Source organism: Procambarus clarkii, chromosome 17 (genome assembly GCF_040958095.1).
Source record: "Procambarus clarkii isolate CNS0578487 chromosome 17, FALCON_Pclarkii_2.0, whole genome shotgun sequence".
In the NCBI taxonomy this organism is placed as follows: Eukaryota; Metazoa; Arthropoda; class Malacostraca; order Decapoda; family Cambaridae; genus Procambarus; species Procambarus clarkii.
Window position 1 is genome coordinate 49817937 of NC_091166.1, and position 17500 is coordinate 49835436.

At 50.5% G+C, this 17500-nt stretch overlaps 2 protein-coding genes across 8 annotated transcripts in view; both read left to right on the forward strand.

Moving 5' to 3' along the window:
- Window positions 1-17500, forward strand: part of mmy (UDP-N-acetylglucosamine pyrophosphorylase mmy) — a 117466-nt gene that overhangs the window by 29426 nt on the left and 70540 nt on the right. The window contains exon 3 of one of the 7 annotated variants that reach the window (XM_069326013.1): window positions 15688-15739. The exons of the other annotated variants lie outside the window; for them this stretch is intronic. The gene's annotated coding sequence lies outside the window, so the exon portion shown is untranslated. The remainder of the gene's footprint in view (window positions 1-15687; window positions 15740-17500) is intronic. 7 annotated transcript variants of the gene reach the window in all.
- LOC138365709 (heterogeneous nuclear ribonucleoprotein M-like) lies at window positions 10476-10838 on the forward strand. The gene has a single exon (XM_069326203.1). It carries the CDS (start codon window positions 10476-10478, stop codon window positions 10836-10838), a length of 363 nt encoding a protein of 120 aa, XP_069182304.1.

The window sequence follows — 17500 nt, forward strand, 5'->3', positions numbered from 1 at the left end:
CTTGAAGATGTCCACGGTTGTTCTGGCAATATTTCTTACGCTCGCTGGGAGTACGCCCAACCACTTGGGCTGGACGGTAGTGCGACGGTCTCGCTTCATGTTAGCCGGCGTTCAATCCCCGACCGTTCAAATGATTGGGCACCAGTTCGTCCCTTCCCCCCCCCCCTGCGTCCCTTCCCAAATCCCGATCCTGATCCCTTCTAAGTGCTATATAGTCGTAATGGCTTTATGCTTTCTCCTGATAGTTCCCTTCGCGGCTTCGCGGGGAATATAAGAATAGTGGAGGGAGCAGACTGTTAGCCACGGGAGACATCTCCCGACACGCAGGGTGCAGTTGCGCCTCCACAGATCTCCAGTATCAGCTCTTGATACTGGTAATGGCTCAAAAGGGCCACCACTTACGGACTATTCATGCCCGTGCCACCTTTTGAGTGGCTTAATCTTCATCAATCAATCAATCAGACTGTTAGCGGTATTCATACCGCTATCCAGGTGTTGTTGCCAAAGGCTCAAAGGTTAAGGACTCCAGCATATATAACCACCTTCCTGCCTATTTAGAGTGCACCATCTGGTCACCATTTGGTCCGGGAGACATCTCCCGTCACGTAGGGTGCAGTCGCGCCTCCACAGATCTCCAGTATCAGCTCTTGATACTGGTAATGGCTCAAAAGGGCCACCACTTACGGGCTATTCATGCCTCTTGGCATGAATAAGATGAAGATTAAGCCACCTCTTGGGTGGCTTAATCTTCATCAATCAATCAATCTATTTAGAGTGGTATTCCAGTCCGGTCTCTAGATTTGCTCCACACCGTCACAAAATTCAACAGTTTTGCCTAACCAGGAACGTATCAACTCGAGTAACCCACCTAACCCTCTCGAGGTCGATATATAGAAAACGTCAGTATTATGGTAGTTTAAGTTAATTTTATCGGATTGGTTGTTTTAGTAAATCATCCGGTGAATTGGGCGAGCGGACGGGCTGGCTGACTCCGGTACCATCACGCGCTGACTCCGATTGTGAATACCCGATTGTGACAGCCATTTGTTCCCATTATTGATCCGCTTGAACGGCAGGAATTTTATCACTTATGGCGAACTCCGGTTATTAATCCTTCTTTATCATGGTACAATAACACAGGCCATGAATCAATATCACCACAGTGGATGTTGATTACAACCGTGTATTTCAGAATACATGTTGACCAGACCACACACTAGAAGTCTGCCCGAAACGCTTTGCGTAATAGTGGCTTTAGGCATTGTATGTACTAGCTCTATCTATTAATCCAACAAACTTTGTAAAATCTCTTTATGTATGTACCTTACTTAAATAAACATTTATTATTATTATTATTATTAAGTTGAAGGGACGACGACGTTTCGGTCCGTCCTGGACCATTTTCAAGTCCTTTCAAGAATACACATTGATGTATTCTCAAATCCTTCAGAATACACATTGATGACTATAGATCTAGTTGGTGATTACCCCCTGCTGAACACTGTACATAACATGGCACGTGTTTACTGCCATGTTTTGTATCATGTTTATGTCTAGCGGGGCAGCCAGAGCCTGAGCACCTGCTCAGGAATATCCCTCCAATAACAAAATAAACCAGTCTCCGTGGTGTAGTGGTAAGACACTCGCCTGGCTTTCCGCGAGCGCTTTGTCATGGGTTCGTATCCTGGCCGGGGAGGATTTACTGGGCGCAAATCCTTATCTGTAGCCTCTGTTTAACTTAACAGTAAAATGTGTACTTGGTTGTAACAAGGATTCTTCGCGGCGAGGATCGTATTCCAGGGACCTGCCCGAAACGCTACGCGTACTAGTGGCTGTACAAGAATGTAACAATATATCTCAAAAAAAAGGGTTATAGAGTTTCATTAATGAACTGTGGCGTGAGGATCCCGCGGAGTCTTCAGCATCACAGTTTAACTGGTGCTCAACTGAGGTCTGCACTCGCACAGAGCTCAACTGGGGTCTGCACACTCACAGAGCTCAACTGAGGTCTGCACTCGCACAGAGCTCAACTGGGGTCTGCACTCGCACAGAGCTCAACTGGGGTCTGCACACTCACAGAGCTCAACTGGGGTCAGCACTCTCACAGAGCTCAACTGGGGTCTGCACTATCACAGAGCTCAACTGAGGTCTGCACTCGCACAGAGCTCAACTGAGGTCTGCACTCTCACAGAGCTCAACTGGGGTCTGCACTCTCACAGAGCTCAACTGGGGTCTGCACACTCACAGAGCTCAACTGGGGTCTGCACTATCACAGAGCTCAACTGGGGTCAGCACTCTCACAGAGCTCAACTGGGGTCTGCACTATCACAGAGCTCAACTGGGGTCAGCACTCTCACAGAGCTCAACTGGGGTCTGCACTCTCACAGAGCTCAAATGGGTCTGCACTCTCACAGAGCTCAACTGGGGTCTGCACTCTCACAGAGCTCAAATGGCTCTGCACTCTCACAGAGCTCAACTAGAGTTTGCAATATCACAGAGCTCAACTGCTAGTCTGCAATAACTGCCCTTCTACTGCACAAGGGCGGATAATGTTTAGTTGGTTCAGATACGTGTTGCACAACATATAGATGAATTACCTGCCCCCCCCCCCCTTGATGATAGGCTGAATAACACGGACGCGCTCATGCAGACATTTTTACGACGTTCATAAGTTGTTCCACATGACAGACATTGTCCACGAACAGTGACTCATATTTATCTCTCGACACATTGATGGAAATTGCGAAGTTGGAATCGTAATTGCATCAATATTCATGTATATGTTAATTATGTTGCAGACATTGCACTTGCAACAACGGGTTTATGTGGATGAGGGTGTAGATGGCGTTGATATACCAGCCAGTTCTCTTAGTATGCCACACTTGTGAGTGCCTCTGGTGGTGGTGTGCACCTTGGTCTCTGTGTAGCCCCCTCTCTCCTTACTGCTGTTGCTGGGGTTCGTCCACTCTCTCTCTCTAGGTGGGGGGGGGGTGTCACCGGTTACTATTTTATCTTGGGGTGAATGTCGCCCATTCTTGCTGAGAGGGAGGGAGGGAGGGAGGTCCCCCCGTTCTTGCTGAGAGGAAGGAGGCCTCACATTCTTTCTGGCGAGGTCGTCCTCTAGCCGATGGGGGTTCTTCCCCTCAAGGCAGGTGGTGGTGGAGGAGGAGGCTTCGTCCACTAGTTAAAGGGGGGGTTGTGGTTGGTGTGGGGGTGGAGGTTCGTCCTCTCCAGCAGGGGGGGGGGGTGTCACCCACACAAGCTGCGGGGTAATTCGTCCTCGCCAGCTAATATACGCTACCAGACATTAGGGTGAAGAATGTGAAATATATAAATAGAGGAGCAGTAGAGCTCTCCAAGTAGTCCACAGGTACTGGACAAGACAAATACGATATCTACAAGAATCTTGAGAATGAGAGAAGCTCTCAGGAGGTGTACTAGGCGGTGAGGGAGGTGGGCCCAAGTGGCCAGCAGTTCACACACATTGGTCTGCCAGTTCACCAGAGGTCTACCAGTTCACCCACAGGTCAACCACAATTGACCCACAGTTCACCCACACCTCCCCCACATTATAACCGGAGTTGCCGTGAGGAACTCGCCCATCCGGACTGACCCACATAGCGCCATAATTGCCTGCTGAGAAAGAGGTCAAACGTTACTTCAGATGGGATCAGTAAACACTCACTGGTCGGACCACTGGAGCCACAGTTTGCTTCTTACGGCACACAGCCCCAAGGTGTACTACCGCCCCTTGCTGCCACCAACCACCACTCGTTGCCTCGTGAGGGGTACTACAGCCTCACGAGGCTACTACAGCCTCACAAGGGCACTACAGCCTCACGAGGCTACTACAGCCTCACGAGGCTACTACAGCCTCATGAGGCTACTACAGCCTCACGAGGCTACTACAGCCTCACGAGGCTACTACAGCCTCATGAGTCTACTACAGCCTCATAAGTCTACTACAGCTTCATGAGGCTACTACAGCCTCACGAGGCTACTACAGCCTCATGAGTCTACTACAGCCTCATGAGTCTACTACAGCTTCATGAGGCTACTACAGCCTCACAAGGGCACTACAGCCTCACAAGGGGGAGCATGTTGTCACGTGGTGTTACTGGTGTGTTGGGCGCAGAAACCAGATAACCTCGTCACCACAGGTTTACTGCTGCTGCTGAGGTTGTCGTTCCACAAGGTCGTTGTCTGTCTCATCCCCCCCCCCTCCTACCGTCTCCCAGACCTCCCCCCCCCTCCCTGCATCACCTACACGTAGAGTTACCAGCGTGGAGAAAGTGATCCTTGTGCAGCAGTGATGATGAAAGTTGTCCAGTGGGTCGCCGGCCGCCGCCTCGCTCAGCGCGATGGCGCCAGGCGAAGATGGCCGGGCTCCAGAGACTTAGAAATCCTAGTGATTGCAGGCGGGGGAACGACTATCATGTTACCACTGCTGGTATTAGACCCGGGACTACTGTCAAGGTGCAGGGCTATGACGAAGGTGCTCCTTGGTGTCACCAGGGGATAGCCAGGGGCCCTTAGTGGCACCACAGGTGATGGCCAGGGGCCCTTGGTGGCACCACAGGTGATGGCCAGGGGCCCTTGGTGGCACCACAGGGAAAGTGATTGAAGACATTAGAGGCAGCACACGGCGAGAGAACACTGCCTGGGTTGCCACGGTGCAAAGTTTAGCTGTGGAAACGGTGCAGGTAGAGTCAACAACAACCCGCTCTCGATTGTATTTTGTTATGATGGGGAAGGGGGAGGGGGGGTTGGTGTGTGTGGTAGAGGTGACTGTCGGCGCGTGTGGACCAGAACACTCGTCCTTATAGGCATGGTGGGAGTAGAATTATCTTGTGACCTAGAGAGCTCAAGGTCGCTGGTTGGGGGGGGGGGATGGAAGGGTTGAAGCAACCCGTTGAAGTTAGAGCAAGCGGGGTTGAGGGCGTGGCCTGTTGCCAGCGGTCATGTTGTGAAAGTGGTGGTGAGGGTGTGGTAGTGGTGGTGAGGGGTGTGGTGGTGAAGGTGAGGGGTGTGGTGGGGGTGGTGAGGGTGTGGTAGGGGTGGTGGAGGTGAGGGTGTGGTAGTAGTGGTGGTGAGGGTGTGGTGGTGGTGGTAAGGGTGTGGTGGGGGTGTTGGAGGTGAAGGTGTGGTAGTAGTGGTGGTGAGGGTGTGGTGGGGGTGTTGGAGGTTGGGGTGTGGTAGAAGTGGTGGTTAAGGTCGGAGCGATGGTCTTAGTGATGGTAGCAGCAAGGGTGATGGGGTTGATGGTGATGATGGTTGAGGAGGCAGCTTAAGTCATGGTGATTGCAGCACCACTGGTACCAACCAGTGGTGCTGACTGTCAGCCAGTTACAGCCCCGCTCCTGTGCCAGGTAAGTCCACTACGGGCTCACCATAGCCCGTGCTACTTGCAACTTTTTGTTCCGAGTTGCTGAATCTAAAACAACAACAACAACAACAACAGCAGCAGCAGCCAGCCTGCCAGCCAGCCTGCCTGCCTGCCTGCCTGCCTGCCTGCCTGCCTGCCTGCCTGCCTGCCTGCCTGCCTGCCTGCCTGCCTGCCTGCCTGCCTGCCTGCCTGCCTGCCTGCCTGTCTGTCTGCCTGTCTGCCTAGCCTCCCTCCCTCCCTCCCCGAGAGTTGAAGTGAGGGAAGAGAGTGTGAGGTGAGGCCGTATAGGTTAAGTAATAATTGTAATTAAGAAGCAATAAGATGCTTATCTTAACATACTAAGAAGGTTAGGTGAGGTCGGTGTTTTCTATGAAGCTTTTCAAGGTAAACTAAAATATTCACAATCAATTAGTATGTCACATATGCACTTATTAAATAATCCAATATTGACTGTAAGCAAGTGCGAGAACGGCCCTCACCGGGGAAATGACCCCCCTTCGTTTTGTGGCATTACCACACTTATCGCGATGTTGGGAAGTGGTGAATGGGGGAGGAAATTATTCTTTGTTATGAATATGTTGAATAGTTGATACATTATGCACTAGGCTGGTGGGCAGGACACCGTTTGTCATGTTACAGTGGTGGTGTATTAGCCAGAGGGACCTTGGAACATATACACACTAGAGGGTAACCAGTTTGAGGAATCATTTAGTGTACATCTTAGTACTCCCAGTCTTCCATCACCAAGCATTACTTACTGGGAAGATGATCTTGTAAACTGTGGTGTCCAGTACCCTGCTCTAGGGAATTAATGGTGGGAGTAGAGATGGGGGGGGGGGTGACAGGTGCGAGGAGGTAACGGGTAAAAGAGGGTATTGGTAGTTTGTGTGGGGTATGAAGCGGGTTGGGGGTCGGGCCAGGTTGAAGTAGTTATCCTTGGCTTGGAGAGACTGTAGCTCCGTCAACCCCACTTGCTGACTCCTCCCTCACCCCACCTGCATACTTTAGCGCTCTGCCACCGGGGCAAGCAGGGACCCGTGTCCCTAGCCTCGCCGGCAGGGACCTGTTTTCTGGGGAAGCAGAGGCTGCCTGTCGCGAGGCTGCGACCCGGGCCAGGTCACTCACATGAATGAGGACACTCGAATCCCGTTTTTCTTGGTGCTTACGACAGTGACTCCGAGTCCTGCATGGCTGGGAGGGCTGGCTTGTGTCTGTTCACCCAGTTGTGTTCAATCAGTATATCACTCGTCCATTTGGGCTCCGGCTCTTTGGTCCCGCCTGTCAACGTTCAGTCAACTGGCGGTAGACCTACAGGGTCCCGAGCCTAGTAGTTTCTGTCACATGTGGATTTGAAGATGTGTATAGAGTTTGCCCCCACCACCTCACTCACTGACGGTGGACACGCCCGCCTGACGACGTGGACACGCCCACCGTCAGTCTTTTATTTTGCAATAAAGTTAATAACATGCAAATGCAATTAGTAATTGTTAAAAAAGTATGTTAATGGTAATTTTATTCGACCTATTTTTGTTGTATTTTAAGACGATCGGATTGGAGATGGTGTATAGTAGCGTGTAGTGAGACAGTTGAGGTGGTAACCACCTTACTATGCATCTACACCCTATTTGTTAGCGTCGGGACCACACGTGCTGCCTCCGACACATCTTGGACATCACCCGGCAGGACAAGGTGACAACGGCGTCCTGGGGAGAGCTACAGTCCCCAGCATGTACTCAGTGCTGAAGTAGAGACGAATACGCTGGCTCGGGCACGTGGTGCGAATGGGCGACGGCAGGATACCTTACCGTTACCTTACCTTACCTTGAGGTGATTACCTTATCTTAACTTACCTTACCTTACCATGAGGTGATTTTTGGAGCTTAGCTGGTGCTACAGAGCCTTCCCGGTTTGGTGTCTTCTTTTGATAATTACTTACTTCGGAGCTTAGCGTCCCCGCGGCCTCCTCGTTGCTGGACTAGTCAACCAGGCTGTTGGACGCGGATCCCCAATGATCCCCAAGAATCCCCAAGGATCTCCTGTACGGAGAGCTGACGCAGGGAAGACGTCCAACAGGCACACCCCAGCTACGGTACAAAGACGCATGCAAGAGGGACCTGGAAGCCATGGACGTCGATCTTACCACGTGGTAAACACGCAGACCGATCAGCCTGGAGGCAGTCTATTCAGAAAGGTTTCTCCAGGTTCGAGGAGTCACTTACCAAGCAATCGGAGGCAAGGAGACAGAGAAGGAGAGCCGGTAGACAGGAAGACAGATCTCTATCGGACTTCGTGTGTGCTCAGTGTGGGATGGACTGCCACTCTGGGCTTGGCCTCATTAGTCACACCAGACGCTGCACCAGGACTGACAACCAGAGAGCAACTCTATAGTCTCCAGAGACTGAAGGATGCCTACTACTACTCTCTGGAGGGTGTCGGTATCTGGATGGTGCGGGTATCTGGATGGTGCGGGTATCTGGATGGTGCGGTATCTGGATGGTGCGGGTATCTGGATGGTGCGGGTATCTGGATGCTGCGGGTGTGTGGGTGTTGTGACTGCCCGAGGTACTACTCAATAGCTCGGTGGATAGAGCTTGGGCCTCACACACGTGGGGTCTACGGTTCGAGTCTCCTAGAGCCCAGGTGAAGGGAAGGTGAAGTAAGTTTGGACAGTCTACCCTTCCCCTCATTTCTTACCCACATTCCCCCTCGGCACCCTTCCTGGTGGGGGCAGGGGGTGGTGTTGTCTTGGGGTGGGGAGGGGGGTGCTTTGAATGTCAAGGTAGAAAACCAATAATGGAGACATGTGTGTCTCTCACGACAAAGAAGGAAGTGTGAGTCAGTTAAGGAATCTGGACGTGTAACTTGTCATCTATCCATAATCCTGGTGGCTTATCTTGGGACTGTTAGTCCCAGGAAGCTGGGACTAAGGCTGATGGAGGCCTACTGCTACTGAAGGTTATTGAGATGACAAATAATCTTGTGAGTGACAATCATGACTACCGCCTGTGGCTGCTTCCCGGTCAATATGGTCCGAGTAGAGATTACTTGCGCAGGTACACCCACCACAAGTAGTGCTGGTGGTTGCTGCAGGAGGAGCAGTAGCAGGTGGATCTACTACAGTAGTACAGCGGCAGCAGTAACTGCTGGAACAGCACCAGACGCAGGAGCAGACGCATCAGTAGCTACAGGAACAGCAGCAACAGCCGCCGCCCGAAGCCTTGTCTGGGGAGCCGGACAAAAAGTCAACACTACGCACCTGTCTGGACTCGCAGCATTTCCGGAAATGATCCGGGCACCTTGTCCCCGGCCTTGGGCACACCTTCAGTAACCTTCAGTAACTTGGCCTAACTGTACCTCTGCACCTTCAGTAACTTGGCCTAACTGTACCGCTGCACCTTCAGTAACCTGGCCTAACTGTACCCCCACGCATCCTATGCACCGTCACAGTCTTGATCATCTACATGGACTGTCCTATGGACCATGGACCGTCAGTACAGTCCATGGTCCGAGGTAGTTCCCTCTCCATCTGTTAGAGTTCTTTCAAGACATTATGCACAGTCTTTGTTAAAGCAATACTGGAATATGCAGCACCGGCATGGAATCCACGCCTTGTGAAGTATAAAACCTAAACTGATAAAGTACAAAGGTTTGGAACACAGTACCAGTATTAAACGGGACAAGCTATACGGATAAGTTAATGGAAATAGACCATACAACTCTGGAGGAGAGAAGAAACAGAGAGGATATGATCACAACATGAAAGATACTGAGGGGGAATAGATATGGTTGACAAGGACAACGTCTTTAAAATGAGAGAAAGTAGGACGAGGGGACACAGATGGAAACTGGAAACGGAAAGGAGTAGAAGAAATGTAAGGAAATACACGTATGTACCGTGTACGGATGGTCAGCACGTGGAAGGTACCGAGGGTAGTTGTGGACGCCGCCTGTGTCCACAACAAGGCCTGGTTCGGTAACTTATTCGAACGTCAAAGTATTTAAGTTGTAAGGCAAGGTTGGTACAACAAGGCTGGTAGGCGGGGCATAAAGTGCTTGACCTCACTCCTGATAAGTTAGATCCCATAGGTAAGCACCACCACACACCACTTCTCCCCCTCACCACTACCAACACACTCTCCTCAAACTCCTCCCACCCACACACACCCTCCTCAACCCCTCCCACACACCCTCCTCAACCCCCCTCCCACCCCCACACACCCTCCTCAACCCCCACCCCTCCACCATGTGACCTTTCTCCACACACACCCCACTCTACAGACCCACAATTCTTTGAGACAACTTTTAAGTCCTGACTAGTGTGGTTCACCTTCACTTGAGACACTGCAAGTGACCCATCTCTTAAGTAGCAGCGACCACTTGAGCGCTGCTACGCCAAACCACACCCAAAGAGACACGTTAAAGTGGAACGATTTTTTTCTCTAAACTCGGGATCCTTTAACTGGAGGGTATGGGTACCCCTGGTGCTCTCTCTAGTGTGTATATGTTCCAAGGTTGCTCTAGTATGTACCCCAGTGTGAGAACTGGTCGTGGTAACCAGTGCCGCTGAGCCCAAGATGGCTGTGATATTGAGGTGGGGGATCGAACCCGACATCACTCAGGGACGCGGGTTCGACCCCCATCGCGTGGCCACAATATTTTGTCAAGATAAGTCTGTTGTAATGGCTTCATTGTGCGTGGTGCCTGTCCTCGTCCATCATTAAGGTGTGACACTGGACGGTGCCTGGCCCTTCAGTCTAACTGCCTTACTGTACTCTTACTGTGGTGCTGACGCTGGTACTCACGTCTGTACTCTGTCATCACTCTCGCATCAATAATCACAAATAAAAAGTTAATTTGGTGTTGGGCTTAAGGCGTGCTATAATTGTTGCAAGAACTACCGAGGCCACCAGAAGAGTTTACTGTTATACTTGATCAAGTATACTTTAATCCTGAACATTATCTAGGTGTAAAGTCTTAGTGTATATATACACCGATAAAAGGGTTCAGCTCTCCGTGTACAACTGTACATATTCCCTCACAAAAACTTCACTGGTGAAAAAACGTGCAGAGTGCATGACGTGAGGTGGAGATGAGCACTCCTTCACTGTCGTTCCTGGTGGCAGCTCTCACTTCACGACGGTGGCGAGGTGTGTTGTGTCACGCACCACCCACGGGTGCTGCCCTCACTCTCATGGGTGCTGGCCTCACCCTCACGGGTGCTGGCCTCACCCTCATGGGTGCTGGCCTCACCCTCATGGGTGCTGGCCTCACCCTCATGGGTGCTGGCCTCACCCTCATGGGTGCTGGCCTCACCCTCATGGGTGCTGGCCTCACCCTCATGGGTGCTGGCCTCACCCTCATGGGTGCTGGCCTCACCCTCACGGGTGCTGGCCTCACCCTCACGGGTGCTGGTCTCACCCTCACAGGTCTCACCCTACACAGGAAGGTGTAGGGCGAATACTCTCCATACTTGTGAACCAGTAGGGTGTTGAGGACCACACCCCCCCCCCCCTCTCCACCTTGGAGGGTGTGGTGTGTGTGTATGTGTAATTATTCCGCTTGGTTATGATGTATTCTTTATAAGATATTTGTATGTTAATCGATCATGGATGTTTTGAGACAAAGACCAGTACAGCAACAGTAAACATGTCAGCCACGTGGCATCCTAACACATTTAGCCGGTCAAACTGTTGGGAAGTTAAGGTGTCGCACATGGCTGATATCTAAACTACGCTTGAAACAATTCACCGATCCCCCGTCTATTATTTTTTACCCGGTAATCTGTACCATTAACCAACAACTGTGTTAAAAAAAGTATTTACCCAGGTCTTTCCAGAAGCAGAACTTATCCAGTTTATGTCCATTGTTTCGAGTTGTGTAGTATTTTGGTAGAGTTGTTATGGAGTGTTGATCACTCACAACGTTGAGGGAGCCGGTCGGCCGAGCGAACAGCACACTGGACTTGTGATCCTGTGGTTCCGGGTTCGATCCCGGGCGCCGGCGAGAAACAATGGGCAGAGTTTCTTTCACCCTATGCCCCTGTTACCTAGCAGTAAAATAGATACCTGGGTGTTAGTCAGCTGTCACGGGCTGCTTCCTGGGGGTGGAGGCCTGGTCGAGGACCGGGCCGCGGGGACACTAAAACCCCGAAATCATCTCAAGATAACCTCAAGATGTTTCCTCCTCGGAATATTGGATATCCGGAGCAACCTCACTGCGTGTGATCGGTGCTCGTCCACGTTGGTGTCTTCTAAGACACACAACAAACAGTCGGGTGATTTCGCGACAGGTCATTGTACTCACTGCATGTCTGCAAGTGAATATACAATGATACGAGCTGCAGTTGTCTCGTATATAACTCCATGTCTCTCATCTGACGTCAGTAATTGACTCCTTGCTAAACCCACCATGTCCAAACCGAGCTGCAGACAGTGCTTACATAAATCACTGTTATAGAACCGGTTCCTCTCGTCACTCAGCAAAGCCTTCACTGTACCAAGGTGTCTTGCTGTTGATAATTACTGCTTGAGACTCCACCTTCCACAGATGATGGCTTGAGACCGTTGCCACACAACACTTGTAATTTGTATCTTCGTATGAAGTTAATGACTGGTGGAGGCTGAGCACCAGAGCACCAGTAGTGAACGTGTTTTCTCTTGGATGTGAGACAACATTAGCAGCCTTAGTGGGTCACGTGACGTGGGAAGGTGCGACGACGGAAATGACGTTAGACCTCTTATCAGGCGCCATTTTCTATGGGGAGAAAACTGCACTAACACCCAGACACAACAGTCCTCTCGTGCTAGTTGTGGGTGTGTGGCACTCTCACATGAAAACTGAATAATGTTGCATCTGAATGCAGTATCATAATAATTATACACTTGTATACTTCTTGCATTATTGCTCTGACAAATCGGGTCTTTCATTAATTGCTAATCGCGAGCTCCTGGGTGGTGCCTAAGCCGATCGGCCTCATGTAAGCCGATTGTACCTTAACTCCATAAAGAACACATCTGTGGTTGGAGTCAACACTTGTACAGCGGCTGAGAGGTGACTGTTTTTCTTGCTCTAGTCGCACACATGTCTTGTAGATCACGACGGAATATAAGGTTTATGAGGTCGACGGGTTTGGGTCCGTCCTCCACCATTCTGAAGTTTTTTTTTTTTTTAACAACACAACGGGGACGGTTGTGTTGCTGCAGCCCTCAGCCCACTCCTGGGCTGAGGGCTGCACTGGACGGTTGTGGTCCATGTTGCACTTTGCCACAAGTTGAATATTTAGACGACTAACACAAGCACACACAGGAAGAGTAATGAAAGAGAGGAGGGTCGTGGTCGTCCTGGGACCCTCGTCCTGGGACCCTCGTCCTGGGACCCTCCACCGGACCTAACACTAGAAATAGATTTAAAATTGTCCATTAAGGTTGGAGATTAAGGTACTCCAACCTTAACAGCGTGTGTTCTCCCTGGAGAGAGTGTTCTCCAAGAACACCTCCAGTAGACCCGGTGCAAGACTAACCGTCTTCAGTGTTTGCGGCAGATGTCTTGAGTTGATGGATGATAATGTGATTACCATAATCACGGTGGTTAAGGTGTGATTACATCCATCTTATTCACGCCTGTGTTGAGAGTGTGTAAGGTGTGAGCTTAGCCGTAGTCGCCCTTGAGCTCTTGTCAAAAGGTAAAGGAATTTGAGCTTGTAGACTGATAAGCAAGACGAGAGGAAGTGTAGGATAAGAGTAAATACCTGATAGTTGAGGTGAAGGATTACGCTAAGTAGGGTGTGATCCCCTCCACACTGAGCGCCACGATTACTGTATCGTCTGGCTGACGCAAGTGTATTTATAGTTATATTTACGATTTTTCCTTGCAGGATCTAGCTATTAGCTCTTGGACCCCGCCTTCCGTGGTAAAACACACCTGTAACACAGTTAGCTGCAGGTGTGGTGGGGAGGGTCTCGAACCCTGGTCGTCTGAGGCTGTGAGTGGTGATCTCTCTTGAACTATCTCAGTCCTCGCAGCAGCGTGATCTTCACATACCATTGGTCTCGTGTGGTTCGTGAGTGTGTCTTCAATACACCAGTGTGTGTTCTTATGAGGTAGTGTGAGGGTGTCTCAGGGACCTACAGTATATACCTCACACTCAGCCCTCACGCTCGGCCCTCACCAATGACGTATGACACCCACACCGAGCCCTTGAGCGTGAGAGTGCGCTTGTAACACAATTGATTGATTGCTGAAGATTAAGCCAGCCAAGAGGTGGCACGGGGATGAATAGCCCCGGAACACTTGTAACACAATACAGTGACTGATATTTACAGTGGGCGGAAGGTCACGCACATTGTTGGGGGCTGACAGTTAGACCAGTCTGGGGGAGGCTGTGGCCACTCTTATTGACTGGTACTGCTCACACCACCACCTTAGGTACGGGGTGTTGGAGGCAGGTGTGAGTGACGTCACGGACGGTGGAGGCAGGTGTGAGTGACGTCACGGACGGTGGAGGCAGGTGTGAGTGACGTCATGGACGGTGGAGGCAGGTGTGAGTGACGTCACAAACGGTGAAGGGAGGTGAGTGACGTCACGCATGGTAAAAGGGGGGGGGGGTGGCAGTTGAAAGTGACGTCATGGAGTGTGAGGGGGGCGTGAAGCATCACAACAATCAAGAGTGCGGAATTGTTGTTACGTGCTCTGGACCATTGCCTCTCCTCCTAAGATTCCCCAACGTCAAGAGACTGTCGTACTAAAGTGCCCTTATCCTAACCTACCAGAGGACCCAAAACAGAAAACGGGACAGTAGGTCACCTTCGCGAGCCGCTACCCTTTTCCAGTACGAGGAGTGCTGGCCTGAGATGGAGTATACGTCAAAATGTGAGGGTGTATTATGAAGACGGGTTGGCCGTGTTGGCCAGGTGGTGTCCCCCCCCCCCTCTTGTAATGGTACGTGGCATCTGCTTAACACTGTGCGTGTCCGTGAGCTCCATAGCCACAAGACTTGTGGCTGCACAAGTGTGTGGCGCCACCCCCCCCCCCCCCCTGGCGCCGCCGCCACACCACACCACACACACCACCACACCACCACACCACACCACACCACCACACCACACCACCACACCACCACACCACACCACCACACCACCACACCACCACACCACCACACCACACCACCACACCACACCACCACACCACACACCACACACACCACCACACCACGCCACCACACCACACCACCACACCACACCACACAACACCACACACCCCAGGATAAAACCTTAATGTTTCAGGGTAAGAATCACTGCCGATAATAACCTGACAATCCACAGAACCTGCTCAATATTTTACATTTGATAGAATATGGGTCCTGTAGCGCAGTGGTCTACGTCCTCAGCTTACACGTGAGGTACTCAGAGGTTCAGTTTCCAGATAGGATAGAAACGGTTGGGAATGTTTTTTTTTCTACCTGATGCCTAAGTTCATTTAGCGGTGAATTAGGTACCTGGGAATTAGGCAATTGTTGTGTATCGCATCTTGGAGAAGGTCAGTAGTTGGCCTAGGTCCTAGGGGGGGGGGGGACCTGGCCTAGGTCCTAGGGGGGGAGGGGAACTTGCCTAGGTCCTAGGGGGGACCTGGCCTAGGTCCTAGGGGGGACCTGGTCTAGGTCCTAGGAGGGGGACCTGGTCTAGGTCCTAGGAGGGGACCTGAGTAAACCTTAGTTCAGGCTTCTTCTCCCCCGGCAACAGGAATAGAATTGAGATCCGCGCCCTACTGGCTACCACCGTAAGTTTTCCATAAAGAAGCCCCTTAGTTTACATTTAATGCACAGCTTCTGTTTAAATAACTTTAATAAACTTTGGTAAACTATACAAATGAACCAGCCGTCAACCGGAAACAAGGCAGCCCGTCCTCTTATGATTTCCCACCGTCAAGAAGCTGTCGTATTAAAGTGCCCTTATCCTAACCTACCAGAGGACTCAAAACAGAAAACGGGATAGTATGTCACTTTCGCGAGCCGCTGCCATTTTCTAGTACCACAATTTTTGGCCTTTGGTGGAGAATACGTCAAAATGCCATATTTTTGTTAGCTTAATATATATATATATATATATATATATATATATATATATATATATATATATATATATATATATATATATATATATATATATATATATATATATATATATATATATATATATAATTACTAATTTGTGTATTATTGATTTACAATTATTCATTTAGGTTAATAATTTTAAGTAGCATGACAAAGTATTTTTGATTGTAATTTTCATTGTTGTGTTTTGCAGGTGAGTGTATAGTGAGGACGTCCCCCGGGGAGGGCGCCCCCCCCCTGAGGCGGTGAGTGTGACTTAAGGTCCTGGTGGCCTCCAGCCCCTGCACACTGATTGATAAAGATTAAGCCACCCAAGAGGTGGCCCGGGCATGAATAGCCCGTAAACCTGCACACTGATCAACCAGCTGGTTATTGCTCCCTTGTACACCTGACCTGTCTTGTGTAACACTTTGCCACACTTTTGAGACCAGCCACACTTCTTGTGGGGGGGGGGGGCAGCTGGGGGCAAGACAAGTAGGCTTGTCATTTTTTGGGTAATAGATTTCCGGTTTTTGTTAACATTAAGTGCCTATTGGGTGGTATGTGGCACTAGGCATTGTTGTTATGGTGCTTGGTGAGGGAGTGGGTCTGGTGGCGACCTACCTGCAGCAACCCTCTCCAGGGAGGCTGCAGGTAGGTCCCTCAAGTGAGGCTAGCTGTCGTGGCGGGTAGTGTCCGCCTCCGTCATGCCAGTATACACAGTGGCGCCAGTGTTGCTTGCGTCTGGCACCTTTGTTTTGTTAAGTGTTGACTTAGCAGTGTTGTTTATGATCATGTTATACAAGGGTGATCATGTGACCCGCTCGGTTGTGGGGTGTTGTGCTGGCTGAGTGGTCCCTCACTTGGACAGTTGCTCATACAGCAGCTGCTGCTCCTGATGTAGCTGCTGCTGCTTCTGCTAGGACTCTTGTAGCTGCTACTGCTGCTTCTGCTGGTCCTGATGTAGCTGCTGCTGCTGCTTCTGCTAGGACTCTTGTAGCTGCTACTGCTGTATCTGCTACTGCTGTAGCTGCTACTGCTGTAGGTAGTGGTTGTGTAGGTGGTGGTATTGGTGGTTGTGTTGGTGGTTGTGTAGGTAGTGGTGGTGGTGGGAGGGCGGGGGGCCGCTAGCTACACAACAGCTGCAGGGAAACTGAGTGTGGCTCCTCAACTTTCACTGGGCGCTGCTCCCTCCCCAGTGTGTTATTACCAAGATGAAACAACAGGTGATGCGTCGTGGCTGGCCCTCCGTCACACTGTGCTTCCTTTATGATGGTGTCTGTCGCTCATGGCGTGTTGCCTTCCTCTCATGATCACTCACGTCATGTTAGAGACAGAGACAGACAGACAGACAGACAGACAGACAGACAGACCTATTTGCGTTTCGTATCCCAGCGGAAAAAAAACTTGCAGGATAAGGTTTTACCATTAACGATGGGCACAAAAAGCTCTGAGTCTGCTGAGAGGAGTCAGACGTCGTCTGCTCCTATATAATTCTATGCCAAAAAGAAAATGGGTGCGAGAGAGTGACATTCACACACGCAAGTCTGCTCCCTCAAGCCCGTTCTCTCACTGATATCATTAAGTTCATCTCGTTAATTTAGTTTTTTCATCCTCTGTCGCAACACCAGATTTCCATCCTTACGACCTTGCACTTATTTGGTTTAACGTCGAGCAGCCGTTTGTGGGGACTGCGCCTGCCTCATGACCTTTGTGTGTCTTTGGAATCGAACCCATAGGTCACCGTGGGACCTAGACCCGAGCCTCTTGGGCCTTCACCCTCGCCTCGACCCCAATTCGGGATAAATTAAGATGTCGGGAGGAACTCCTCAGTCTTAAGAGTCGTACGTGACTGACCGCATGAGGAACTTGTCGCGGCCAATTTGATGTCGTTTGAACTGTAAATAAAATAGGTAAGACGAGTGAGACAAGTCACTGCCTTGAGCTACTGGTCGTCGAAAGGCTTTAAGATCAGACACTCCAGCCGTGAGTACATCTAGGTACACACAAGACAGGGAAGGTTGACC

Excerpts from the sequence above, each read along its gene's own strand:
- LOC138365709 (XM_069326203.1), top strand. The coding sequence starts at position 10,476 with ATGAGCACTCCTTCACTGTCGTTCCTGGTGGCAGCTCTCACTTCACGA.